The sequence below is a fragment of the Odocoileus virginianus genome, chromosome 17, assembly GCF_023699985.2.
Source record: "Odocoileus virginianus isolate 20LAN1187 ecotype Illinois chromosome 17, Ovbor_1.2, whole genome shotgun sequence".
NCBI classification, from domain to species: domain Eukaryota; kingdom Metazoa; phylum Chordata; class Mammalia; order Artiodactyla; family Cervidae; genus Odocoileus; species Odocoileus virginianus.
Window position 1 is genome coordinate 31,649,372 of NC_069690.1, and position 24,342 is coordinate 31,673,713.

The following is a 24,342-nucleotide window of genomic DNA, read 5'->3' on the forward strand; positions in this document are numbered from 1 at the left end:
GCCCGAAACGGAGACTTCATGTTCTGATCAGCACAGAGTTAGTGGTGGCCCCGCAAATCCTCAGAAAACAGAAGTTGCCGTTGGCATGTCCGTAGGAGGGAAGAGAAATTGATATAAATAGCAGCAGGGACAGCAACAAGCCTGTCACAGGACCGGAGAGATTTGGGTGCTCCTGTGGTTGACAGGGACAGTAAGTCTGGTCCACCCTAACCTCTGCTAGGTGGTTTCTCCACCTGCAGGTAGTCGGAGAGCTTGCAGGTAGCCTAAAGCCTGCCTGCGGGTACAAAATGATGCCTCCAAGAGTGGGCACTGACCCCCGAAGCAGTGCCTGCCTGGTTTGTGTGTCTCAGGGACTCCTGCCCTCTGGTGGCGGGTGTGGATTCTGCATGCTCCATAGAGCTGAATCAGCCTAGGCTGTGCAGTCCATGGGGCTTCCCAGGTGGCGCTAGTGGTAATAAACCCGCCTGCCAATGCAAGAGACATGAGACACCCGGCCAGTTCAATCCCTGGGTTGGGGAGATCCTCTGGAGAAGGGCATGGCAACCCACTCCAGTATTCTTGCCTAGAGAATCCCATGGACAGGGGGGCCTGGTGGGCTACAGTCCATAGTGTCGCCCAAAGCCGGACATGACTAAAGCGACGTAGCAAGCAAGCAAGCAAGCAAGCAATACAGTCCATGGGGTGACAAGAGTTGGCCATGACTTATCAACTAAACAACAAAACCAACCTTCAGTCTCAAGCACAAACTGTATCAGAAGAGCATGCTTGCCTTTGGAGGGCAATGTTATTTACTCTCTTATGCATCTATATTTCTAGCAATTCTGGCCAAAATCATGGGAACTTATGCTTTAGAAAAAAGCAAGTTGAATACATTGTACTATTTTCATATTCCCTTTTCCTAAAATCCTGTGCAGATTTGTCAAGGGTTTTTACGTTTTTCTTTTCTTTTCTTTTTTATGTTTGTCTTTTAAAGTTGAGTGTTCCCTGTCATCTTTCTGCCAGCACATTATACTCTGGGTCTATCTCTCCACATCCTGAGTCACCAGAGACCTTGTTATGTTGGTTTTAGGGGCTGGACTAGAACCAAAAGATGCCCACTTAAATTTTATTTATTTATTATTTATTTGGCTGCACCAGGCCTTAACTGTGTGTGGCACTTGGGATGTTCCATCTTAGTTGTGACATGTGGAATCTAGTTCCCTGACCAGAGATGGAATGAATTCTGGTCCACTGCATTAGGAGCTTGGCGTCTTAACCACCTGGCCACCAGGGAAGCCATGCATATATATAATAGCTAAAAGTAGCCATTATCTTCCAGTTCTGGAGGTCAGAGGTCCAACGCAGATCTTACTGGATAAAATCAAGGTGTCAGTCAGGCTGTGTTCCTTTTTATTTTGGCCGCACCACATGGCATTTGGGATCTTAGTTTCTCGACCAGGGATCTAACCTGTGCCCCTTGCATTGGGCGTACAGAGTCTTAACCACTGGACCACCAGGAAAGTTCCTACATTCCTTTAAAGAAATTTTTTTAATTGAAGTTTATAGTTATTTACAATGTTGTGTTTCTGCTGTACAACGAAATGATTCAGTTACGTAAATATCCTTTCTTATATTCTTTTCCATTATGGTTTATCACAAGATACTGTACACAGTCCCCTGTGCTATACAATAGGACCTTGTTGTTTATCCATCCTATATGTAATAGTTTACCTCTGCTAGTCCCAAACTCCCAGTCCTTACCTCCCCCCTCCCTTTCTCCTTGGCAACCACGAGTCTGTTTTCTATGTCTGTGAGTCTGTTTCCGTTTTGTAGATATATTTTAGATTTTACATATAAGTGATGTCATATGGTATTTGTCTTTCTCTTTCTGACTTACTTCACATAGTATGATAATCTCTAGTTGCATATATTTTAAATATATATGTCTGGCCTAGAACTCATATCCAGACATAAAGAAGTCTTATGTATCAAACAAGCCAATTTAGTGCCTGTCAACAGGCACTTTAGAGAGAAAATGTCCAGGTGGTCAATAAGCACATGAAAAGGTTTTTCAACACCACTGCTTGTCAAAGACATGCAAAAACCAAAACAAAACAAAACACCAAAAAGGCTAAATTTTAAAAGACTGACAATACCAAATGTTGTGAGGGTATAGCATACCTGTGACTCATACACGGGTGGAGTATAAAATGGTATGGCCATGGAAAGCTCTTTGGTAGTTCTTGTAAGAGCATACTGCTAATCGATGACCCAGCAATTTCACTCCTAAGTATATACCGAAATGTGTTCACAAACAGACTTATACACAAATGTAAATAACAGCTTTATTCATAATAGCCCCCAAACTGGAAACAACCGAAATATCCACCAACAGTAGAATAAACTGTGATGTATTCATGTCAAATACTACACAACAGCAAATAAAATCATGATACACAAAACAACATGGATGATTTTTAAAAACATTATAGTGAGTGAAAGATGTCAGACATGCTGTTTTTAAAGGTTCAAGAGTAGGTAAAACTAATCTCTGGTGATAGGAGTCAAAATACTGGTCCCCTCTGTTCTTTTACCTGAGAGAAACTCTCTAAACTGCTGGAAGTGTTCTATATTTGAGTTGGTGGTGGTTACCTAAGCTGTATATTTAAGATACATGCATTTTGCCAGCAAAGGAAACCATAAACAAGGTGAAAAAGACAACCTGCGGTAAAGGAGAAGATCCTTGCAAACAGTGTAACCAGCAAGGGTTTAACTTCCAAAATAAACAGACAGCTCATACAATTCAACAACAAAGAACCAAAATACCCAATCAAAATATAGGCAGGAAATCTAAATAGACGACATGAAAAAAAAAAGAAGACATATAGATGGCAAACAGGCACATGAAAAGTTGCTCAGTATTGCTAATTATTAGAGAAACACCAGTCAGAATGGCTCTCGTTAAAAAGTCTACAAAAAATGCTGGGGAGGGTGGAGAAAATGGAACCCTCCCACACATTTAAATGGTAATGTAAATTGGTACAGCCACTGTGGAGAATAGTACTTAAAAAAAATGAAAAGTAGAATTGCCATATGATCCAGCAATCCCACTCTGGGCATTTATCTGGACAAAGCTATAATTCAGAAAGATACAGTCATCTCTATATTCAGAGCAGCACCATTTACAATAGCCAAGATATGGAAGCAACCTTATTATCCATGACAGATGAATGGATAAAGAAGATGGGGTACATATATACAATGGAATATTACTCGGCCATAAAAAGGAATGAAATAATGCCATTTGCAGCAACATGGATGGACCTAGAGATTATCATACTAAGTGAATTGAGTCAGAAAGAGAAAGAAATACCATATGATACTACTTATATGTGGAATCTAAAATATGACACAAGTGAACCTGTTTACTAAACAGAAACAGACTTACAGACATAGAGAACAGATTTGTAGTTGCCAAGGGAGAGGTGAGTGGGGAGTGTTGGATTGGGAGTTTGGTGTTAACAGATGTAAATTATTATATATAGAATGGATAAACAAGGTCCTATCAAACAGGGAATATCAATATCTTTTATAATAAATGTAACAGAAAAGAATACAAAAAAGAATATATGTATGTATAAATGAATCACTTTGCTGTACACCAGAAACTAACATTGTAAATCAACTATACCTTAAAAAAAAGTTAAACCCCTCCAAAAAAAGTCACAAAAATTGCACTTTAGCAAAGTGTCAATTATTTCATCTTCCTTTTTTCCAATATCTACTGTATAAAAATTTTAAAGCAAACTTGTTAAAAAGTTAAATCAGATTTATTTGAAATTTACCTGAGTGAAGGAGTCATAAACTGGCCCAAAGGTGGCAGCCTAGGAAAGAGTTACACAGATGGAGTGTCTTAGCTACCCTTGCTTAAAAAGAAAAAAATCATTTAGTAAAATGCCATCTGCTGAGGGAAATCGACACAGTGTTTAGCTCGGTGAATTTTCTATTTACCAGCAAGGTATAAATGTAATAGAAAAACAGTAGAAGAGTTTGGAACTAGATCGAGGTGGTGGCTATACAGAACCATGAATGCAGTGTCAGTGAACTGTACACGTTAAAATGTCTGTTATGTGACTTTCATCTTAATTTTTAAAAGTATTCAATAAAAAAGTAGAAGACAAAAGATATGTGCATTTTGCTGTGTATAACTACACACCTCCAATGAACCTATAATACATACAGTTAAAGCTGTACTCAGAGGGAAATTTATACTTATTAATATTCCTTTTGGACAGTGACTGCAGCCTTCAAATTAAAAGACACACTTGCTCCTTGGAAGGAAAGCTATGACAAACCTAGACAGTGTATTGAAAAGCAGAGACATTAACCTTGCCTGCAAAGGTCCATATAATCAAAGCCATGGTTTTTCCAGTAGTCAGGTACAGAGAAGACTGAGCACCGAAGGATTGATGCATTCGAATTGTGGTGCTGGAGAAGTCTTGAGAATCCCTTGAACTGCAGAGAGATCAAACCAGTCACTTCTAAAGGAAATCAACCCTGAATATTCATTGGAACAACTGATGCTGAAGCTCCAATACTTTGGCCACCTGCTTCAGAGAGCCCACTCAATGGAAAAGACGTTGATGCTGGGAAAGATTAAAGGCAAAAAGGGAAGAGGGTGGCGAAGGATGAGATGGTTGGATGGCATCACTGACTCAATGGACATGAATTTGAGCAAACTCTGGGAGATAGTGAAGGACAGAAGAGTCTGGCGTGCTACAGTCCATGGGATTGCAGAGTCAAACACAACCTAGGGACTGAACAACAACAAAAAATACTAAAAATAAAAAACCTCTATTTAATTCAATAAACTAACGATAAGATAAAAACAACGAAGGTGAAAATTAAGGAAGTAGGGCACACAAAAGTAGAAAAATTGGTAAATGAAAATGTTATTTCTTTTAAGATCTGAATAAAATAGGGTAACAAAATAGGTTTGGAAAATATTTGAGTTCCAGCAGTGGTTCTTCTGAGTTTGTCTTTAAATTGGTGCTGTGATCAATAGAACCATAATAATGGAATTTGGTGTGGAGTTCATTCATTTATTAAATTAAAAAAATCTGTTGACCATGGAGCTCCTGAAGACTCTGTTTTATAACCTGTCAGGAAAGCCCAAGTGTAAGGACTCTGATTTCAGCTGCTGCTTGTCCTGGAGAGGCAGGTCATTTATCCACATTACCTAGCTCATTCGGGCGCGCGATGGCTCCTGCCAGGCAGGTGCTGTCCTCATCGGAGATGAAGTTGCCTTGGGGTACCTGCTCGCATACGACTGGGAATTCAGGGTGACCCAGGCCTCAGGAAGGCAGGAGGAAGCCCTCAGGGGTTTCAGGGGGCCCGGAGGCGCCGCGGCAGGTGCAAATGGGCCCGGAGTGTCGGGAACCGAGGCCCGAGGCGCGGTCCCGCCGGGCTTACCGGCTGGAGCGGCGCAGGTGCGGGCCCCGCGGCGGGCAGGGTTGGGTGCGCTCGCGGCGGCCAGGTGCGGGCGGGGAGGGGGCCGAGGCCGGACATCGGCCGGGGCGGGGCGGGCGCTGCGCCCGGTAGGCCAGAGGGGCGGCGGGCGCGCGCGGACGGCGGTAGCGCGCGGGGCGCAGCGGGCGCGCGGGTGAGCGGGGACGCGCGGCGGAGAGGCCTGCGCGCCAGGCTGCGGGAGCCATGCGGCGGGCGAAAAGCGGCGGGGCGACAAAGCCACGCGGGCAGAAGCGGCCGGGGACCTCCAGGGCCCCCGCCTCGGCCCCTAGTGCCGACCGCGCACGGCGGCCCGCGGTCCAGGCCGGGGGCGGGAGCCGGGCGTCGGCGAGGCAGCCGGCGGCCAAGCGACGGTCGCCGCCGGCGCAGGAGGCGGGCCCCGGGGAGCCGCCGCCGGTGCCGCCGTTGCCCCCGCCTCCGCCCGCGGCGCTCGCGGCTTCCGAGCTGGACCTGGGCGAGCAGCGGGAGCGCTGGGAGACCTTCCAAAAGCGGCAGAGGCTCAGCTTCGAGGGCGCCGCCAAGCTGCTGCTGGACACTTAGTGAGTGCGGCGCGGCCGGGCCGGCGCCCCTAACGTCCCCGTGGTGCTCGAGCCGCGCACCGGCCGGACAAAGGCCTCCGCCCAGCCCGCGCTGCGCGCCCAGGCGGCAGCCTTCCTGGGATGAGGGTCGGCGCGGCTCCCCGGTCCCGGGGCCTCTTTCGTGTTTGTGCATGTTATGTTTGGAGAGCGGCTGTGAGGGCAGGGCCGGGACGAGAGGCGCTGGGATAGTTCGGAGCCTCCGGGGAGGCCGGCGGCCCGGTTCCAGCGCGCGTACTGCGCGGAGCTAGGCGGCGGGAAGACAGAGCGGGCCTCTGGCTTCGGAATCTCCGCGGGCGCTCCAGGGCCCGGGGCTCTGCTTCCCCCATCTTTGCGACTGCGGGCCGAAGACCCCCGGCTTCCCAGCGGCCGCAGAGGACTTTGGACGGTCCGTGGGGTTCGCAGTGAGCTGTTAGCTCCGGGGGGTGGGGGGGGGGGGTGCCTCGTCGTCTAGATGAGGCCCCTGCCCTGTAGCGCCCTTAATATTTCATTGTCAGTCTTGTTTTAGTAGAACCCCTTCCTCCCCAAAACAGAACAACCCAACAATTGCATAACAACTTGAGGATCTCTTTTTCTTAAAAGTGTTTTTTTGTCTCTTGTCCGTAAGAAATTCTCTTCGTTAGGCGAGTCTTCTCAGAGATGGAATATTGGGTTTTCCCTGTGCTTCACTGTTTGGTTTATCATCTTGGACTGTAGGCTGAACATTTTAAAATCTACATCATCCCACAATTTTGAGCCCTTAAAATGTGCCAGCTACTGCCCAGTGTCATAAAACGCAGATTTGGAGTAAATTTAGACTTTAAAACAAACTGATAAATGGCCAAAAAAAAGAGAAAGATTTCAAAGTGTTGAGGTGAAAGAATGCTTTTTTTTTTTAACCTATCAGATTGGCGCAAGTCACATTCAAGAAAGAAAAACTAAATTTAAAAGAAAATATATAACTCTTCACTGTTGCTGTTAAACATTATTGTATGAATCTGGAGGAACATAGAGCAAACAGTTAACTGTGGGTCCCTCTGGGTGTTAGGAGACTTTCACCTTTAGCACTGTCAAATGTTGTAAGGTTTGTTTTTTACCATAAGCATCATTTGTGTATGCAGGGAAAAAATATATCAAATTAATGGAGTCAGCTTGTATAGAAACATGAAAAAGCATGCAGTCTTGGTAACCAAATAAATGCAAAATAAAACTGCAGCAAGCTACTTTGCCTGTAATTATTGCTAGAGAAGATTCAGTGAAATGTTTTCTCATTCATTACTGATAAAGAGTGTTCAGCCCTTCTGGAAAGTACTTGGATGATATATATCAAATGTTAATAATGTCCAATGAAGGACCTGACTTACAGGTTTTAAAGGGATTAAAGTTGAACATAATGTGTACAGATAGCTCTGTAAAAAGTCACATGTATGCAAAATACAGGAGGGAAATACAGCAGAGTTATAGGAGCCTTTTGTTAACTTTCTCGAAGACTCTTCTGAACTACTGAACTCGGTCTGGTCCCCTTGTCTTTCTTTTTCTTAGCAGCCTGTACACCCTTTTTCACAGTCATGTAAATATTCAGTAATTTGGGTAATGGCTGCTCAAGGTCCTTAAGGGCGGGATCCTGTCTACTGTCCCTTGTTTTTTTATTGTCCTGCTTATAAAAAAAATCTTAATTAGTACTGACCATATAAATAAAAATGTTCAGGTGGCTGGTTTAGGATCTTCACCCCAGTTCTCTCTTTCCCATACATTGGGAATAATTTCTGCAACTTAACAAAAAAGAAGTGGAAAAAAAGAGCTCGTAGACAAAGAAGGCACTGAATCCTTTTATAAAACTGAGGACGCCTCCTCAAAAGCAGAAACGTGTCCCTGTTGTCCCGTGAAGACTCCAGTTCCATCTTGTTGCTCTCTTTCCACTGCGGCCTGACTGCTTAGGAATTCTAATCTCTCTGATTTCTGTTCCCTCCAGCGAATACCAGGGCCTGGTGAAACACACAGGAGGCTGCCACTGTGGGGCCGTGCGCTTTGAAGTTTGGGCCTCGGCTGACCTGCACATCTTTGACTGCAAGTGAGTGTCTTCTTTTCCTATATTGTTTCTAAGGACAGAGCGCGTGAGGGTGCTTCAGCATGGTCTGGGGAGTTGGGGTCCAGGTGAAACGACCATGGCCGTGAGCAGGGAGTTGGGGTCAGGTGATGGGTACATAAAGGTTCATTTTCTGTTTTTTCCTTTTATGTGTGTTAGATGTTTTCATTAAAAATTTTAAAGATGGCGGGAGGCTAAGAATAACAGCCTGCTGTGTGTGTGACACAGCTCATCCCTGCGGCACAGCCTCAGGGACATGGAGGAGTCCCTCGACTTGTGTCGGGCAGTTTCTCAGAGAAGAGTGCCACCCGTGTGTGGGAGAGAGTGGTACCCTGAAGATGGTTGGGCTGGATGCTGGATGAAAGGCCTTGGGCAGAGTCTGCAGAACTCCACAGAATTGGGTGGGGTGAGGCAAATGCGTGCACACCTGGAACCTTGGCATGCCCCAGGCCACCTGGCCCATTTGTCTAGGTGAGGCTGGTGACGCTACCAGGGTCAGCAGAGGGCCTGCTGTCAGCACCTGCCCGCCTTGTGATAGGTCAGGCCCTCCAGGCTCGACTTCCAACCTGTGGTTGGTGTGTAACTGACTGTTCAACAATAGCCAGTTCTTTCTGTCCCTTGGTGCTGTGGTGCCTGGGTTATATGAGAAAAATAAATAAATTCCGTGGAATTCCTCCTGCGGGGACCTGACTCAGTACTAACAGATGGAAGAAGCCACCCCATGGAATAAGCTGTTAGAGGAACCCGTGTGGAATTAGAGTTTCGTAAAAGGCGGACTAAAACGAGGGACTTAGGTTTACTTCTGAGGACCTGTGGGCTGTGGAGCTGGGCTTCCTCTGATGCGCGGAGGAGGTCAGGGCACCTAGGCCTCCTTGTCTGTTTCTGCTGGGGATGTGGATCCCGAGGTGGAGAGCGGAGATCTGCCTGATGCTTGTTTTCTGTGAGTCTCCAGAACCCACCCTTCCCTTCACTTGTAAACTGAAGCGGGGGCAGGGTGGGCAGCAGGAACGTGGTTTTGCACGTCCTGGTTTTCTTAGGCCTGCACTGCTGGCTGTGGACCTGCGGAGCAGAGGCCCCCAGGCACCCAGCCCGCCTGCCCGAGCCACCCTTCCTTGGAGGGCAGTGAGAGGGCCTTCACCTGCATGGTCAGCCGGCTCCTGGGACGGGGAAACCCAGGAGGCGCATAGGGTTGTTCACCATCTGGGGTCTGCTCGTGTCTTTCCGTAGCTGCAGCATCTGCAAGAAGAAGCAGAACAAACATTTCATTGTCCCGGCCTCTCGCTTCAAGCTTCTGAAGGTGAGTGTTTTGAGCAGGGCTGGAGGGCCCTGCCCTGGCTTACAGGGGGCCGGGGGCCTCCTGGGCCTCTCAGGGGCTTTACTTTCCCTGTCAGTCAGGTTTCATGCTTCTCTTTAAAAGGTTATGTTGTTTTTCTCCTTTATATTTTGGATACATATTTGATCCATTATGTACAAACAATGGAGGATCAAAAAATAAATTTAAATTTAAGATCACCCAGATCCTATCAATCAAAGGTAACCATTATTGTGTTTTGGTGTGTGTCGTTGTGCGTTATTTTGGACATGGATGAATACATCTAAATGTATGCGTTTTTCTCAGCACAGAATCTTAACCTCTTTTTCTGTTTCATAACTGACTCTTACCATTTCCTAATGAAAAATAAATAATTGAAAAGATTTTTTACTTTATTCTTTGGGGGAATTTTTTGTGCTTGATCCCAGCTTTGCAAGGTACAGAGTGAAAGGCCTTCCTACCACCATCCCTCGGCCCCTGGCTTCTCCTCCACCCCCTGCCAGCCACAGCCACTTCTACTTGTACAATTATGGCTGTATTTGTAGTGGTTTTTGTTATATGAATGTACCACAAGTGATTTTCTACACTTAAACGTCTAGGTTGAGTGCAGTGCTGTCTTGAACCTCCCAGTGTGTAAGTCTTTAATAATTTAGAAATTGTTTCTTTGGATTAGTTCTCTTGGAAGTAAAATCTCTGGTCAAAGAGTACAGAAGCTTTGGCACTCTGTGCTCATGGGGTGGGATGGGACTGTGATTGATCCTCGGGTTCCATTGCCTGCTGTGGTCTGATCAGTGTCTTTGCTTTGGGGTTGTGATCTGTGTGAGGGTCTCCTTCTCTGGGTCAGGAGGGGCTCCTGGAAGCACTTCTAGTCATGTCTGTGCTCCTGGCCCCGGGGCCTTGGAACTGAGTGGCCACTCAGCGTCTGGAAGGAGAAGCTGAGATTTAATCCCAGGCACCTTGGGTCAGTTTGTCTGCTTTTCTTTGTCTGCCCTGGATCTTTCCCGTGGGTGTCTTGTGTGGGGAGGAGGGTGCCAGTGGGCAGCAGGCCTGCCCTTGTCTTTCCCACAAGACCCCCTCCCCTGGGTGCCAGCTAGAGACTGTGGCCCGACCCCCTGAGACAGATGGTCGCCGAAGACACATGGGCAGCCAGGGGCCCTCGGTTTCAGAGTTGACAGTTACCCACTTTGTAACCCCCATGGGCCCGCTCGTCAGTCGGTGCCCTGGTGTTTACTGCACTGTTCTCTTCTCTGACCCAGCCTGTTGAAGGAACAATTTTCTGTTTGTTCTTTAAAATTAAGTACAGAACTCATTCTTTGATTCAGCAGTGTTTATGGGCACCTCCTGTGTGCCAGGCTCTGTCACACTGAAACCCAGCAGTTTATGTGGCAGACAAGGCCCTTGTCCCCTCAGAGCTTGTGTTTTACGAAGGGGAGACAGAGAAATAAGAGGCCTGGAAATGCCGTGTGGAGAGTTAAGCAGGGCAGCGTGGCAGAAGCTGGCTGGTGGCGAGTCTCAGTGGGCTCGGGCAGGCCCCTAGAGATGAGGTGGGTTGGGGGCGCACACTCTGCATGTCCAAGGAGCTGCAGGTTGGCCTTCGTGCCCAAAGGGTGGAGGCAGATCAGTGGGCAGCCTGGAAATGAGCATCCTCAGAATGGAAGGACTGGTCAGGCTCAAAGAATGTGACCCCTGGGGTCGGGAGAATTGACCATGGGTCTGTCGTCATGGTGGTGATTTCTGACAGGGCAGGGAGACAGAAGTGAGCAGGGAGGTTGAATGTACGTACAGGGCATTACAACTAAGATGGGCCATGTGTTCAGCAGAAATTTCGGGGGTGGGTCAGGCTGGTGGGTGGATGCATGAACAGGGGGGAGTGGGGTCTGTGTATCAGCACCGGGCCCTCATGCTGATGAGACCCAGGAGGCTGTGAGTTTCTTCAGGGGGAGTGTTTGATCAGATAATCCTGCGTGGTTGGGGACCACGTGACTGTTCTCTGCTGCCTGTGTGTGGAGGAGAGGTCGGCGGGGGGGCGGGGGGGTTTGAGAAGAGACCCCTCAGAGAGCCACTTCTGTATGTGGCTCTGAGGGACCCTCTCCACGGTGATGGTCGGGGAAGACATGTGGAAACCTCTGACCCTTCAGAGTCACGCAGTATCTCCAGAGATAAACTACTGCTTTCTCAGTTCTTTCTTTGAAAGTGCATGCCAGGGTGTGTGCTTTTTAAAAATAGGAAGGTAGTGTACTGCACAAATTGTTTCAAACCTCGCCTTTTCAGTTCCCTCTGTAACCTTGGAGATTGTCTGCTTGTTAGTATTTCTAAGTGGAATTGCCTCATTCTTTTCAAAACTCGAAGAGATTCCATTCTTATGTCTGTACTTGATTCCTTTAACTAATCTTCTGTGGGACAGTTTCCATTTTTTTATAAGGTTTCGCCTTTACAGATGGTGCATTAACACCTATATCCAAATGGTTAGATAAAATACAGAGTTTTAATGGCAGGATACATTCTTAGAAGTGGCATTGCTGGGTTAGAGAAAAATGTGCATTTTGCAATGTTGGCAGGTGTTATCCAGTGTTGTGGATTTGTACTCCTGTGACTCACATGCAGGAGTGCATGTTTCTCTACACACGCAGTTCCAAGTAAGCTCAGTTGGTGATTTTTGCCTGGGACAATGAAGAGCATACCTCACTGCAGTTTGTGAGCGTCTGTATCGTGTTGAAGGATAAAGAGAGACTTGTTCTCCGGTTTCTCTGAACTATCTGTGCACATCCTCTGCTGGGTCTCCTGTCCGTGTCTCCATTAGGGATGTTAGCCCGTGATGTCCGGCATGTGTCCTTTCCTGGTCCTTTGTAGATGAATTTGAGTCCAGTGAGCATGTTCTCAAGGCCTTGAGCAGTGCTGTCTGGGGACATGGGGACCCAGTCCCTCACTTGATGCCGCCTCATTTAGGCCTGGGCCACAGGGGGAAGCTCAAGGTCAAAGGTTTTGTGTGCAGCTGACCCAGGAGGACCCCTGAGTTGTCACGCTCCAGGCTGATGGGTCTCCAGGTGGTAAGGATGGGCCCCGACCTCAGACTGGCTGTGTCCTCGTGACCCTGGGAGCCAGACCAGAGGGCGATCCCCACTGAGATTTTTAGAGGGTTTATTTCTGTAAAAGACAACTGAAACTCCTTGTCTGTGTCTCTCAGGGAGCTGACAGCATCACCACGTACACCTTCAATACCCACAAGGCGCAGCACACCTTCTGTAAGCGCTGCGGCGTCCAGAGCTTTTATTCTCCCCGCTCCAACCCTGGAGGCTTCGGTGAGTGGACAGGGGGGCAGGCTCCAACCCCGGAGTCTTCGGTGAGTGGAGTGGGGTCAGGCTCGGAGCACCGACACCCTGTGGCCGCCTGGAGTGAGATGCGCTCTGGGAGTGGGTGCTGGAGTCTTCGGCCAGCCTCCTGCCTGGCCAGGCCTCTCCCTTGCGTGTGTGAGAGGAGTGGGGCTCGTCAGCTGAACTCTTTGCAGACATGACATAGCCTGGCCCTGGACCTCCGGAGGCCCTGCGGTCCTGACTTGAATTTCCTGCTGCTGTGGGAGCGGGATGCTGCTGGGGGACCCACTGCAGGGGGAGGATATGGGGCTGGGGTGGAGGTGGGGGCGTGTGAAGGAGGTAAGGATGAACAGCAGTGATGATGCCAGTAAAACTGGGCTTGTTCAGACACAAACAGGGAAACCCCAGGTCCCTCTTCTTGGATCTGGGGGCAAAACCACCCTTAGACAGTTGTTAAGAATGACATCAGCCCTCGTGCAAATCGGGTAGGAAGCAGCCATGGAGGCTGCTCCTGGAAATTTGGCCCTGCAGAGACGCAGCCTCCGGGACTGCCGTGGGCCAGCTGCCTCGAGCCTTGGGGGGCGCCTGACGTCACGCTGCCCGCCTACCCTTCTTCCCGTAGAGCTCCTGTCTGCTCCTTTTCTGCCACACGGAGCGTCTTTCCCGCCTGCCTTCCTGTACGGATGGGGACATGTTTAAAGCTGAGAGTTACCCCTCAGCGCCCTGGACGAGGCCTGTGAATTCCTTAGGCTGCCCAGCAGAGGTGGCTCTGGGCTCGAGCCTTTCTCTTTTGTTCTGTCAGCTCAATGTTGAATGACAGTCAGCCCTGGCCACCCCTGAGCCCCGTTTGAGAGAAAGAGAGTGAGCCAGGAGCTGCTGTGGTGAGCTGTGGGGTGGGTTTTTCTGAGAGCCTGCCCAGCTCTCACGCCCGCCTCCCTGCAGGGATTGCCCCCCACTGCCTGGACGAGGGCACCGTGCGCAGCGTGGTGGTGGAGGAGTTTAATGGCAGCGACTGGGAGAAGGCCATGAAGGAGCATAAGACCATCAAGAACATGTCCAAGGAGTGAGCTCCCGCGCCTCCTGCCCAGGAAGGGCCTACAGCCTCTGCAGTCTGCTCCGGCCACCGGTGTCTTCAGGCAGCTCTTGTCCTCCCCTAGCTCAGATTTTGACATAGGCTAGTTGATACCCTTCTGTCCCCCTTCCTGACTTTTGTGTGATCTTCTAGAGAAATAAATATTTTTAACATTAAAGTGGTTCCTCTGGTTTATCGTCTTCTCTGTCCTTTGGGTTTGCTTCCAAGGCCAGTGGTTCAGCGACAGGTAATTACTGAGCACTGTTAATGGTTCTTGCAGCCATGGCCTGCCCAGGGGGTGGGGTGGGGGGGGATGGTGTCAGACGACAAACGAGAGCTGGTGAGTGGTCACAAGCCACCCGAGCTGTGACAAGAACATGAACCCAGGAGTCTGGAGGAGAAGCTAGTTGTGGAAGACCTCGGGGGGAGTGTGATGGGAGCCTGTTTTTGTTTTTGTTTTTTTTTTTAAATCAATCAGCTTCTGATTATTTTTTTCCCCCGATTGTGGTAAAATACACAAAATTCTTTTCTAGTGCACAGCTCAGTGGTGCTGGGTATGTTTATGGTTTTGTGCCACCAATTTCCACAGCTCTTCATTTTGCTAAAACTGCGCCCCCTCTACCCATCAACAGTAACTTTGAGCCTATGTGTTTAAAGGAAGCAGGATTTGGGAAGAGAAGGGAGAGGCAGCTGTGGACAAAGGTGCGGGCACAAGATAAAGCCAGGCTTGAGGTGGGAAGAAGTAGAGGGTCAGAAGGAAATAGAAGCCGCCTGTGGCGTCCTGGTTCTGTCCTGTATGTGCTGGGAAGCCCTGAGGGCTCTAAACAGTCTTCTGGCCCGTACCCCATCCCCACCCTCTGTGTTTCATGTAGCTTTGTATCATAATTAGTGCTTTATTTATTATAACAAGATGCTTTCTTAAAGCATTCCGTCCATTACCAACTACTGGGTGTATACGTACATGCATAATGGCAAACACTTAGTAAGTATTGCTCTTTGCTTTAGGAAAGGGACTTAAGAAATTATCTGGGAGGGAGAGTAGACCAGAAAAAAGCAGGAGGGGACATCCAGATGGACTGGGGTTCTGTGTGGTTACCACGTCAGCTGAAGGCCAGTTGGAAGGAGCTGGTAAAGCATTCTACAGCTGAAACAGGAGTATATTCTGGTGCAGTGAACATCCCCTCTGACCTGCATCCCTCTTGCAGTGGCATATAAAACATACAGTTTTGAGTCTCTTAAAAACAAATGCTAAGTCGCTTCAGTTGTGTCTTTGAGACCCTGTGGACTGTAGCCCACCAGGCTCCTCTGTCCATGGGATTTTCCAGGCAAGAATACTGGAGTGGGTTGCCATTCCCTTTTCCAGGGGATCTTTCCCACCCAGGGATCAAATACATCTCTTATGTCTCTGGCATTGGCAGGCGAATTCTTTACCACTCGATTCTGTATGTTTTTTGTTTTGCAACTTGCATTTTTTTTTGTTTGGTAGCATCTTGCTCTTCTCATGTCCCCTGCATTGGGAGCGCAGAGTCTTAGCCACTGGACCACCTGGGAGTTCCCCTTGGGGAGGCATTTTCCCTAGATTTGAATCTGATGTGTAGGCCACAAAGATAAATCCATGGAATTATGGTTGAACAAATTCAGTATAGACTGTTCTGTGTGTGTATGGGGGGCAAGCCTGCCTTGGAAAAAACATGAAACTACATGACATAGGATGGGATTCTAGAGACCTTTACATTTATTTTTAATAATTGCAGGTCTGTGTTAGGGAGTTGACAGACACTGTGCCATTGTGTGAACTGTTCCACTCAAGAACTTGAGAAGCTAGCAAGGTAGCTGTCATTGTCCTTGGCTTGGTTTGTGTTTGGTGGCTGTGGTTTTGTCACCCAGAGGAAGATGCTCAGGTCTGGCAGCCTGTTGGGTCTGCACAGCCCCCATTTTATTAGAGGCCGGGCAGTTTGGAGGACAGGGCCCTGGAACTCAGGCTGACACTGGGATGTCCTTGACTCAGGGAGACGGGCCTGCTCCAGACAGGCCCTGGGCTCCCTGGCTGTCTTTCCCTTGGTTCCTTGGATCCGAGAGCCCGTCCGGTTCAGAGGAAGTTCAGAGAGTTGATCCTCATGTAGCGGGAGAACAGCACATAGAGGCGGCGGAACCAGAGCAGCTGGCTGTGGTGGCAGGACATGGCTCTCTGGGGGGATGAGAGGAGTGGTTCTGGAGCTGGTGCCTGGCCGTGTGCTGTTTCCATCTGCCTCCTCCCACCTGCGCACTCCGAGCCACAGCGGGACCTGGCTTCCCCTGTGACCTTCGAAATCCCCTGCACTGGCCTCTAGTGGCTGCTTCCTGCCCCGCTCCCCCATCTCCTGACATCCCCATCACAACAGCAGCTGGTCCTGATGCACAATCTCCATTAACAACCCTGTGAGCGAAGGGCTGTTACTGTTGCTTTTTTTTTTTTTTTTTAAACATATGAGGAAACTCATCCATCTCAAATAGCAAGTAGGTAGTAAAGCTGAAATTGGAACCCAGAGCCCTCAGGTTGACTCAAGCCTACATTCTTCACTCCTTTGCCCCGCCTATATTCTTCATCCTTTGGCCCCCTTACCCCTCTGCCCAGACTCCTCTGAATACAGCCACTCTGAGAAGAAAAAGAAAGGAAATGGTACCCATAGGTACAGGGTCTCTTTGCCATCCAGTGGGGGAACGTTATCCTATTATTCAGAACTAATGTAGCTTGGTTTCTAAATAGAATAGATCATAACAACTGATTTAACTAGATATACCCTATAAATATAGTTCCTGTTTTTCTGTAAGGACCATAACTAATGCTTATAATCTAAGCGAGTTGCAAACATTTATGTAAAAAACTCATTTTATATTCATTGTTTGAACATCCGTGGCTTTAGAGATGTAAATACCCCGTGATGACAGCAAGCTTGAAGCTGATAATGAGAACCATCACTGTATTCAAGCAAAAATATGAAATACTGTGGTTTCAACAGGAAATACAGCCACAATTTTTAAATAAAAATTTTTCTGAGTACCATTGGAACATATACATTACCATCTGTAAAACAGATAATGGGAGCTCAGTCTGGTGCCCTGTGATGCCCTAGAGGGGTGGGATGGGGTGGGAGGTGGGAGGGAGGTTCAAGAGGGAGGGGACATGTGTAGACATATAGCTGATTTGTGGTGTTGATCAGAAGAAAACAATACAACATTGTAAAGGAATTATCCTCCCATTAAAACATTAAAAAAAAAAATTACTCTCAGAGTCCCACATGAGTTCTAGCCCTTGACCCTTTCCACTTCCATGGCAAGAATGCAAAGGGTTAAGGGCTAGAACTCCTGGGCAGCCTCGTCCCTCGCCCAGTGCTTCTCAGACCCCCCGCCCCACCGATCACCACTTTCCCAAGAGGGCCGCGCCTGGCCTGACTCCTCAACAGGCAGACAGTGGGCTGCCCACTGGTCTTTACTAAGGCTCCTGACAGGTCTGAGTCCTTAGACTCAAGCTGGAAGCCTGGTCCACATAAAAGAGTAAAAAACCCATAAATCAAAATGTCCAACCTTCAGGGGTTTGTGAACTGTTACATGGCATGTCCGTGCGAAGGAACACCGGCAGCCATTAAGATTTGAACACGTAAGGATGTCAGAGAAGATGGTCATGATGTTAAAGTAGGTTTCAAACAGCAGGCTCTGTGTCACCCCATTTTACATACATATGTCAATACTCTTGTGTTTGAATGATTACCTGTACGGGATGGGGTTGCAGGTAGTTTTGATGAATGATTTTTATTTTCAACTTGCTTTTATGTAACTACTCCCAGACTTTCCACACTGAGCCTATATTGTTACTTGCTAGTTTTTCCAGCTTGTGCTGTTTTTAGGCTCAGAAGACAAGGTGCAAGTCCCTGAAGGTCTGCAGCTCCCAGTGTCTGGCTGTGGGCCCGCCCTGGGGACAGAACCACTTGGAAGACCTTGGGTGAGGGGCTTTGGGGGACCTGGGATGGGGCGGGGGGAGCGGTGTGGGGGCGAGGGGCAGTTCTCACCTGGGCCTGGGCTACCTCGCGTTGGGTGAGCACGAAGAGGGCATCGCGGGCGAGCAGCAGGGAGCAGGGTAGGTCCAGCAGATAGAGGTATTTGCGCAGCAGGTTCACAGACTGGAGCGTGAGCACCAAGCACCCTGCGGGGGCAGGGGAGATTGGGGAGACTTGCAGCTCCAGGCTGGTTTTCCTGAACTTTCAGAGGGTGAAAGGGCCCAGAACGCCTGCAGGACACCTTTGTCTGCCCTTGCCCCCAGCAGGGAGAGGCTGGCTGCTGGAGGCCAGGGTCAGACCCAAGCGGGGAGTGGTACAGGCAGACTTTCTGTCTTAGGAGGCTGGAGACCTGGCTCCTGCTTGTCACCAGAGAACTCACGGGCTTCGAGAGGTCCCTTCACCTTAGTGAGCCTCAAGTTTCTCGTCTGTATGATGGGCTGTTGGTCATTTGTGAGTGTGGGACCTGCCTGTCTCCCACGTGCCATGTGCTTAGTTGCTCAGTAGTGTCTGACTCTTCGTGAGTACACACCAGGCTCCTCTGTCCATGGGGTTCTCCAGGCAAGAATACTGAAGTGGGTTGCCATTCCCTTCTCCAAGGGATCTTCCCAACCCAGGTCTCTGTCTCCTGCATTGGCAGGTGGGTTCTTTCCCACCAGCACCACCGGAGCTGTCTTCCAGGGTTGAGCAAACACACCAGAGCTATGTTCCTGAGCCCCTGCAGCTTCACCAGCCAGAAGCCCACCCAGAGAGGGCATGCTGCCTGGGGGCCCATTGTTCCGCCCCCCAGGGCTCTCCTGTGAGGGGTGCATGTCCAGACAGAAACTGGCTCAGGGAGGGGAGGGCGGTCAGATGCCTTCCTGTGAGTTAGGAAGTGTTTCAGACCTGTCCAGCACCCAGCAGTCACCCACAGCCTGTTCAGTTACCTGGGGGATAGATGTGAGCTTGGATGGACATTCTGAAAGGACACTAGAGGTGGGATAGAGCTGGCCAGGGAGAAAGCCAGGCAGGCGAGGGGCAAGGCCCACAGACGTGGTTAACTTCCTGTGTCAGCCCATCTGGGTCCCAGGTTCCTGGTCAACATTGTTTCTAAGTGTGTCTGTGGGTTTCACATTTGAACTGGATGACTGGGGAAAGCAGAAGACCTGGGTAGGTCTTGTCCAGTCCATCAAGGGAGGGCCCGAGCAGAGCAGAAGTTAGAGGGAGGGAGAACGTGTCCCCTTCTGTCCAACTGCAGAGCTAGACCCTGGTTGTCTGCCCGAGACCAAGACTAACCCTATCGGCTCCCTGGTCTCAGGCCTTTGGACTCGGATTGATCGAGGGATGCCCTGGCTCTCCTGGGCCTCCAGCTTGCAGGTGGCGGATCCTGGATTTCTTGGGCTCCATAATCATGTGAGCCAATTCCTTCTTTATATTATTGTTGTTCTGTCGCTAAGTTGTGTCCGACACTTTGTGACCTCATGGACCACAGCAAGTCAGGCTTGCCTGTCCTTCCCTTCTCCGGGCGTTTGCTCAGACTCATGTCCATTGAGTCAGTGATGCTGTCTAGACATCTGTATGTATGTGTATAATATATACAGCAGCACATCTGTGTGCATCTCCTGTTGGTCTGTTTCTCTAGAGAACCCCAATGATACCACCTCCTCCCTCACACCCAGAGGGTACTTCTCAGTGGACACAACTTGACCGTGAGGCCTGGGGACCCCCCTGTGACAGGCACAGTGAGCTGAGTCAGGACAGTGTGGCCCCACCTCCCTGTCTGCCCCACTCCCGCCACTGGGCCAAGGGCAGCTCTCTGTATATTTAGCACTGTCACCCTAGAGGGACAGTAGCAGCAACCTGTTCCAACAGGGCCCGGCCTTACCTTTAGGTAACTTCCCTTCTGCGTGCAGGGTCCTGGCAGAGGAAACGGAGACAGTCCAAGTGAGAACCCTCTGCAGTTAACTGGAGGGGCTTGTCAGAGCCAGGCCTGCCCCACCCTGGGATCCCTCCACATAGGTTTCCAGGCAGGTTTTTGAACGTAAGTCACCACGGAGATTCCTCAAACCCCATACCTCTGGCTACAGCTGAAGGGGCTAGGGTGGGACCCTCATCCAAGGTCAGCCAATCTGGAGATGACCAGTGGCTTACGAGGTGCCCTGGTCCAAGCTGTGCCCATCAGAGATGAAAGTAACGACAATGGACTCTTCAGAGTTTTTCTCTTTTATGAGATTGTGATGTGAGTGTGGTGTGGTGGGAAAATATGTAAAGTGTTAATTGCTGTTTCTTCCCTGACAGCCCCCTCCCCTTGCACACACCTTTTGGCAGTAAAGGCCATTCTGTGCTCACTGCCCTAAGAGGAGGCGTGAGGGGACTTCCCTGGGGGTCCAGTGGATAAGACTTGGCGCTTCCACTGCAGAGGGCGCAGGTTCAACCCCTAGTCTAATCCCTGGGAACTAAGATCCCACATGCTGTGCAGTGTGGTGAGAAAAAGTGTTTATCCTAAGAGGAGCGGTGAACTGGGTCCAACAGCAATATGAAAATGAACTCCTTGTTGTTTTGAAATTTGACAGGTGGGCAATGGGACAAAGAGTCCCCTTCCCCCACACTCCAACAAACAGACACATGGACTCATGGGGAAGGGATTCTCAGGAGCAAGGATTAAAGACAATAGGTTGGCCTGACTTACAGAGCCTGAGAAATAGAAAATGCCAAGCTCAGAGGCAGCTCATCCTGCACTCTGGGTGGAGCCCTGGGGATGAACTCCAAGGAAAGAGCTCAGAGGCAGATAGATCTAAGGGCAGGAGAGAGAGGCCCTGGAGACACACGTTCAAGCCCTGAAGAGAACGGGCACGTTCAGAAGAAGGGTGTAGAGTCAGTCCTTGACCTCAAGCTGCCCTCTCCCTTCCCTAGGCTGGGTCCAGCAAGCTCCTTGTGGGCCCAAGAGGAGCAGGCTCAAGAGATCAGGACATAAGCTCCAGGTCTGTATGACCCCAGAGAAGTCCCTCAAAATCTGTGAGGGTTTTTTTTTTTTTAACCAGTTAAATGCAGGTGGTAGTCATGGTTGTTAGTCACTCAGTCGTGTCTGACTCATTGCAACTCCAGTGGGCTATAGCCTGCCAGGTTCCTCTGTCCATGAGATTTCCCAGGCAAGAATACTAGAGCAGATTGCCATCTCCTCCTCCAAGGGATCTTCCTGACACAGGGATTGAATCCACCTCTCCTGCATTGGCAGGCAGATTCTTTACCATTGAGCTGCCAGGGAAGCCCTAAATGCAGATGCATGTCAGTAAAATGGAGTGGCTGCAAAGAACAGGTGAGATTTCAAATGACGCGCACATCCTCCTCCAAAGAAAGATCTGAAATCAGGAGGGTGCCCATTCATGGATCCCAGCCCTCAGACCTCCCCGTGAGCTACAAGGAGGTGAAATTTGGCTGTAATGTTTCCTGAGGCCAAAGCAGAGGGAGGAATCCAGTCAGTTCCTGCATTTGGCTGCATCTGGGGACAGAGAGACTCAGCTATTAGGAGACAAGGTCATAACTCTAGGACTCGAGGGCGCCTGCTCCTGGGAGGACGAGGTGAGATGACCCATGGGGTGGAGAGTGATGAGGAGACTGCCCATCCCAGCCGCCCAGGGAACTGGCGCACCATTGTACCTCACAGCTGCATTCAGAGCCACGTGGTTGCTGTGCCCGCTCACGCCCCCCTCATCAAAGGTCACCACCTGCAAAGACACAGAGCTTCACTCCAGACTGAACCGTCTCTCCCACCTCTGTGCACACCACCTAGGACAGACAGGAGGGCCCAGAACCCTGAGCCTGTTCGTGTTCCGAGTGAATCAGAACTGACTTGGGCACGGGCCGGTGGTGTGACTGCCGTTCAACCCTGTAGCTGTGGGTTTGACGATGCTCTTGCTCTTGGACAGCAGAGAAGAGTGGAACTGGGCCACAAGAGAAACCTGGGCTCGGCATGTCTGTTTCTTATCTGCGTGGCCTCTTATCAGCACGTTTGGTTTCCCTACTGGCTGCTGCGTGACCTTTGTTCACGTCGATGCCGTCTGATTATTCGGTCCCTCTCCTGGTGCTGCATCGAGGGCATGGAAGCGCTAGGGGACAGTGTCCACCATGCCCTGGGGCTCACAGAAGCCTGTGGCTCCTCGTAGGCTGCCTCTGCATCCACATTCTCAGACCAGCGTCTGCTTCTCCAACTATAAGCCTCGCCTGGGCTCCAGATTCATTTCTGCACAGATGACTTTAAAAAATCCAAAGAATAATTTGAATAATAATAATAATAAATGTAAAAGAATAGCTGGGATAAGTGAAAAAAAAAAAAGATGTAGGAAAGAAGACAGGACTCAGAGAAAGGCACAGGTATGGCTGGTTGAGGTGGGATGGAAAGAGGGGACCAGACAGCCAAGAAAGCAGGATGATGGAGGAGCAGGGGCAGGTGAGCCAGCATTTAAAGAAAAACACTGTTGACCTTGAGTTAATAATTAGTGAGACTGAATTATGGGAACACGAGTTTCATTATACTCTTTGCTCTACTTTTGCATGCTTGAAATTCTCCACAGTGGGAATTTTTTTTTAAAAGGCTTATAAGCAGATCCCATTATGGTGGGTATGTGTCATACATTAGTGAACCCTAACATGAACCTGGGGTGATGATGACATGTTAGTGTAGATTCACTGCAACAGGTCGTGGGGCCAGGGGTACGTGTGTACTTTCTTCCCAGTTCTACTGTGAACCTAAAATTGCTCTGGAAACTATAGTGTGTTATTAAAAAAAAAACAACACTTCACCCTAGAACTCAGGTACCCCATTCTGATCCCATCCTTCTGTGCAGCTAAGCGTGGAGTGCCTAAGTCCACTCTCACCTCTGACCTAGTTACCCTGATCCTCCAGCATATCATAGAACATCACTACTGGGAGCAATTTCATCTTCAGTGTCTTGGTTTTCTCATCTGTGAGGTTGGAAGAGTGAGGCCTCCCTCCTTTCTCTCCGGGTCAAGGTGAAGGTCAGATGAAGCCCTGTGGGAACATTTAGGACCTGGACAGCAGCCCAGGCCAAGTGTCTGCTGCCCTTGGTGGAGGTAACTCTGGGACGTGATTGTTTCAGGCCAGCTGGGGCACACTCCCTGGTCTGGGGGCTTGGGGCCACTGCAGTTCATCCCCATCACTTAAAATTCTCCAAGGTCTTGTTTTCTGTTTATCCCACATCTTCCAACAAGCCCCCAGTCTTCCTGCCTTGAGGAGGGCTGAGCTGAACCATCTCCACTCCCTGGTCTCGTGCAGATTAGGACCTGGCAGCAATGGTGTCTGTCCACCTTCCCCCCTAAACTGCAGAAACCTATGTTCAAATGAAGCCTTCCCCGACCCCAGTAAACAATAGGCTGCTTTCACTTCTCTAAGACAGTGGCTCACGGGACATGGTCCGTGAAGGATAAACAGCAACACCTGTTACCGGGGCAGGACACACAGTAAATACTGTCCCACAGAGGGCTGAAGAGGTCACAGAGGGCTTCTGCAAGAAGGTGGTCTTAGCTGGGCCTGGACCACAAGTCAGTTTTCAGGGAAACAAACTTGGGAGATTCTGTGTCTGTGCCCTGACCTCCTCCCCAGATGTTCAGTTGCGGCTGTGATGTGGTCTAAACACTAACTCGGCCCCTAAGTGAGGTCCAGCCCTTTTCACCAGCGAGTGGCACCTATGGAAGGGATGGTCAGAGATGGCCCAATTCACAAAGATGGGAGTTTATTCCACAAGCAGGAGTGACTGAAGACCAGTTGTTCCTATGAACCAAAGCCAGAGAGGAGAGAGTCTGGGGACTAGCCGTTGGCAGGCCACTGCCCGGGAAGACAGGGTGCCAAGGGTCGCTGTGGTACACCTCACAGGCCCTGCCCTGTGCCCAGCCGGCCCCAAGGACCAGCCCTGTCCACCGCCAGGCTGTCGAGCCCTGAGAGGGTCTGAGTGTGCTCTGGGAAAAGCAGGGCAAGAAGAGCCAGGCCAGCTATCACCTCAGACCCTGAAGAAAGGTACATCCAGGAGGGATGGGCCTGCAGCTGTTGGTGACCATTCGTCCGGCCAGAACAAAGCGCAAAGCTGGTGCAGATCCCTGGTGGGTCCAGCGGCCCCCCTGCACCTCCAGCTCCACGTGGTTCACAGCCAGCTGGCTAGGTGCCCCTTCTGGCCCATGTGGATGAAGCTCCCGTTGTATTTATGTCATTAGAGCACAAAGGCAGTCTGACTAATCCACAAAAATCTGCTGTTAACAATGGCCTAATAATTCAGTTCACTCGGAGGATGCATCACTGATAAAAGCCTGATAGAGGGGTTCACCTTCTAACAAGGATTAATCAAAATGTAAAAGTCAATGGCTGGGCTTTCAATGGTAGGATTTAGGTATTAACTCGTGAAGGGTTATTATTATTTTAGATGTTCCCGGCACCTTAAGATGGACTGCTGGCAGGATGCAGGCTGGCAAGGCCTGAGCGTC

General features: G+C 49.5%; 2 protein-coding genes across 8 annotated transcripts in view; one reads left to right on the forward strand and one right to left on the reverse strand.

Annotated features, from left to right (window-relative positions):
• Positions 1-5,620: 5,620 nt before the first annotated feature.
• CENPV (centromere protein V) lies at positions 5,621-14,018 on the forward strand. The gene is made up of 5 exons (XM_020887586.2): positions 5,621-6,044; positions 8,032-8,130; positions 9,373-9,442; positions 12,642-12,756; positions 13,711-14,018. Exons 1-5 carry the CDS (start codon positions 5,692-5,694, stop codon positions 13,833-13,835), a joined length of 762 nt encoding a protein of 253 aa, XP_020743245.2. The 5' UTR covers positions 5,621-5,691; the 3' UTR covers positions 13,836-14,018.
• PIGL (phosphatidylinositol glycan anchor biosynthesis class L) overlaps positions 7,876-24,342 on the reverse strand; it is a 47,231-nt gene continuing 30,764 nt past the window's right edge. For 3 of the 7 annotated variants that reach the window (XM_020887573.2, XM_020887567.2, XM_070479185.1), the window contains 4 exons: positions 21,508-21,575; positions 19,736-19,767; positions 17,887-18,020; positions 15,750-16,028 (listed from right to left, as the gene is read on the reverse strand). In XM_020887573.2, the coding sequence (XP_020743232.1) occupies positions 15,930-16,028; positions 17,887-18,020; positions 19,736-19,767; positions 21,508-21,575 (333 nt within the window). In that variant the 3' untranslated portion in view covers positions 15,750-15,929. Of the gene's footprint in view, positions 8,045-9,283; positions 9,382-15,552; positions 16,029-16,674; positions 17,790-17,886; positions 18,021-19,735; positions 19,768-21,499; positions 21,576-24,342 lie in introns of those variants that run through there. The other 4 variants (XM_070479186.1, XM_070479187.1, XM_070479190.1 and 1 more) reach the window with 4 other exon arrangements.

Excerpts from the sequence above, each read along its gene's own strand:
- CENPV (XM_020887586.2), top strand. The coding sequence starts at position 5,692 with ATGCGGCGGGCGAAAAGCGGCGGGGCGACAAAGCCACGCGGGCAGAAG. Across the intron at positions 8,131-9,372 it reads CTGCACATCTTTGACTGCAA|CTGCAGCATCTGCAAGAAGA; the intron begins GTGAGTGTCTTC and ends GTCTTTCCGTAG. Across the intron at positions 9,443-12,641 it reads CTCGCTTCAAGCTTCTGAAG|GGAGCTGACAGCATCACCAC; the intron begins GTGAGTGTTTTG and ends TGTGTCTCTCAG.